The 3,170-nt window shown below is 44.4% G+C and overlaps 1 protein-coding gene across 1 annotated transcript; it reads right to left on the minus strand.

Moving 5' to 3' along the window:
- Window positions 1-298: 298 nt before the first annotated feature.
- Window positions 299-2,727, minus strand: SARC_05848 (hypothetical protein). The gene is made up of 3 exons (XM_014300270.1): window positions 2,554-2,727; window positions 1,555-2,408; window positions 299-1,425 (listed from the first exon to the last, which is right to left on the minus strand). The coding sequence occupies exons 1-3, from the start codon at window positions 2,680-2,682 to the stop codon at window positions 903-905; spliced, it is 1,506 nt and encodes a 501-aa protein (XP_014155745.1). The 5' UTR covers window positions 2,683-2,727; the 3' UTR covers window positions 299-902.
- Window positions 2,728-3,170: the final 443 nt, after the last annotated feature.

The following is a 3,170-nucleotide window of genomic DNA, read 5'->3' on the forward strand; positions in this document are numbered from 1 at the left end:
TTGTATATACACACACACATATATATATATATATATAGATATGTGTGTGTGTGTATATGTTTATTTACATGTATATTCATAAACACCCGTATATTTGTAAATATATTCATACTTATATATATATTTTTACAATAATATCTGCACATTATGTAGAAATAAAAGTGAATTATATAGATATGTACACTCTTACACGCATGTATGAAGTGATATATATTTATACTTACTGCTGTAGAATGTGCTACTCTTTTAATTCTTCATACAATGACACTCACAAAATACAAACTGTATTCGTTGAATACCGATACTATATTCGAAGACCAACCCTGTAGTCTTCGCCCTTTTATTTGCCGCCACATGATGACTTTACATTCTTACGATGTTGCTATATCGCACGTGATCACTAAGCAATTATTCAGTATACTCTGGACGATGACGACCTCAGCCAATAGCAAACAATCATCCAAACATGGAATAATGGAAATACTACGAATGTCACTTTAGTCAATCCACGAGCCCCTCGAGTCTGAAATTGTATCCGGCCCCACAAAGCTCGGCAACATTTGCATATAGATACATCTAAATATCGAGGTTTCAAACATGAGGTCACAACCCGGTTCACGCCAACGTGACTGATAAAGGGCAGCAACGCGACTGACATGGACGAAGTTTCGTCCTCGATAACGTATGTAAACAGTGGGTAATATCTCAGGCGAATGCACATACCACATCATTCAAGGAGCGCACATGATGGTCAACGCCAGGCGCAATATTCAAGGCTTCAATACCCACTTCTGGATGTATAAGATGCGCATCGAGTTTTGTGCGCTCTCGACGAGGTGACTCACATTTGTCAGCAATGTATTGTGAAATCCCATGGTGGCCTTAACTTCACCAATAAACAATTAGCTCGCTAGCGACGGACCCGATTTGGATTTTAACGCGTCATGAGACCGACTGTGATTGGCCAGGTGATCACTACGTGCAAACCGCTTGCCACAACCTTCCACGTCGCACAAGAAGGGTTTTTCGCCAGTATGAGTACTTATATGATGTTCCAAACTGCTGCTTTGGGCAAATCGCTTAGCACATCCTTCCCAGGTACATATGTAGGGCCGTTCGCCAGTATGCGAGCGCATATGTGTTATCAAGTTTCCCCCTTGAGTGAAACGCTTACCGCACCCTTCCCATTCACATCCGTAGGGTCGTTCGCCAGTATGCGTCCGCAGATGATATACCAAGTCTCCACTACGCAAAAACCGTTTCCCGCACGCTTGCCACGTACATGCGAATGGTTTTTCACCAGAATGAGCTCTTTTGTGCACTACCAACTTACTGGATGTAGCGAAACTCTTCCCGCAGTCTTGCCAGTCACACTTGTAGGGTTTTTCGCCCGTATGCGCACGCATATGTGTGATCATATTCCCCCTGTATGAATGTGTTATCTAGAATGAGACGGGTGTAAAACCAAATCTACACCTGCTGTGGATGGTATAAAGGCACCAAAAATACAATTAAAAGTACGACTGGAAAATGAACCATTGTATAGTGACATACCGTTGAGTAAATCGCTTCGTGCACCCAGTCCACTTGCAGGGAAATGGCTTCATATCATCGTGCGTTTTCAGGTGCTGTTCAAGACCTTCACGGGACATGTAAACTTTTGTGCAGCCGGTTGTTGTGCATACAAACACATCCACACCGAGATCGCCGACCAAGCTGGTGTCCTTATCGGGTTGTACCCTTTTAATTCCACCTCGTTGATCGCCATGAGCTGCGGGGTGGCTTCTCTTCTTACTGGTCGCAGACTCTTGTGTGTTCTCCACCCCCACGTCCACAGAAGCCAATTCGAGCACTTTTTCTTGATGCATCTGTGTGTAACTTTTGAAGCCACTAGTGTCGATTGTATAATCTCCATGGACGCCATGTGATTTGATAAGCTTGTTTCCTGACGCCTGTATACCATGCACACTCGACGGAGCATGCATCGTACTTGTTTCGCAGGTTTCGTACGGCGTTCCCGACACACTGGATGAGACTCTCCCCGTGCTTTCCCCAAGCAGTGTCGTATCTGCGTATACACCACTACTAATACTGAAAGCACGCCCGTTTCTAGCCGCAACCTGAAAATATCCGGTACTGTGATAACCTGTAGAGTCATTCGCGCTGTTACTCGCGCCGGAAGTCCAACCGTGTTGGGACTTGTAATATTGCTCTGTTCGCATCCGAGGGCCAGAGATTGAGCCTATGCGCGTTTCGTTAGACGACGTGTCTGTATAATTTTCTGCCCGGTTGCTAGTTTGCAGTATATTTTGCGATGACGTCGAATTCGGCTTGTCAGGCGGCAGCATTGGCGTATTGTATTTGTGTGTACACTGTTCATGGTGGCCTCCGTCAATCCAATCGTAGTTCTAAAAAAGAACCAAGCGGTAGCGTTTTACTTGATGGAGATCAAATGTAGATAAATAGATACTCAGACAACTCCAAACTTAATGCTAGTGCTACCAAACACAAGAAAAACATGGGCAAGCGCTTTCAAACTGACTTCTTCCTTACCTGGCAGTCCCGAGAACAAAAGCATCTACTCATGCAGGGACAAGCTCGATCAGCTTGTTTGTTGCACACTACACACAGCTTCTCAGCCGCAAATTGCGAAGGAATATTTTCAGCGGTATTGCTCGCCATTCAGTCAATCCTGGCGCCGGTGAAGTTAAGGTGATGAGTGCTTCATAACAACTGTAGTGCAATTTTAAACGGATTTTCACACACACGTAAGGATATAATTTTTTTTAAACAGTTACAATTACGCACAACCAAGATGTTATAATTAGCCCGGGTTTTTTAGGTCTCCTGCCGCAACCTTTTTTTCGTCTGTGGAACAGTACAAAACAAGAAACGGCAAAAAGAAAAAAACCCCCACACATACAGTCCATACACTCAGTCACTCACGCTATTTTTATTGTGCTTTCCCATCATGATGTGCAATTGTGCACAAACGACAAACGGTGAGTCAGACTCAATGAGTCTCAGACTCTCAGTGTCTGAGACTGTGATCGACTGATCGACTGACCGTTGACCCGTTGGCATGTTGCCCTAATGACCTCGCTCCACAGTCCACTCTCCATGACTCCAGACTCCCAGAGCAGGGATGTTAACCGGACAATTACTCCGGA

The sequence above is a fragment of the Sphaeroforma arctica genome, assembly GCF_001186125.1.
Source record: "Sphaeroforma arctica JP610 unplaced genomic scaffold supercont1.392, whole genome shotgun sequence".
NCBI lineage: Eukaryota > Ichthyosporea > Ichthyophonida > Sphaeroforma > Sphaeroforma arctica.

Coding starts and splice junctions, on each gene's coding strand:
- SARC_05848 (XM_014300270.1), bottom strand. CDS start 2,682: ATGGCGAGCAATACCGCTGAAAATATTCCTTCGCAATTTGCGGCTGAG. Junction 2,409..2,553: donor TTTGTTCTCGGGACTGCCAG/GTAAGGAAGAAG, acceptor GTTCTTTTTTAG/AACTACGATTGGATTGACGG. Junction 1,426..1,554: donor ACGAAGCGATTTACTCAACG/GTATGTCACTAT, acceptor ACATTCATACAG/GGGGAATATGATCACACATA.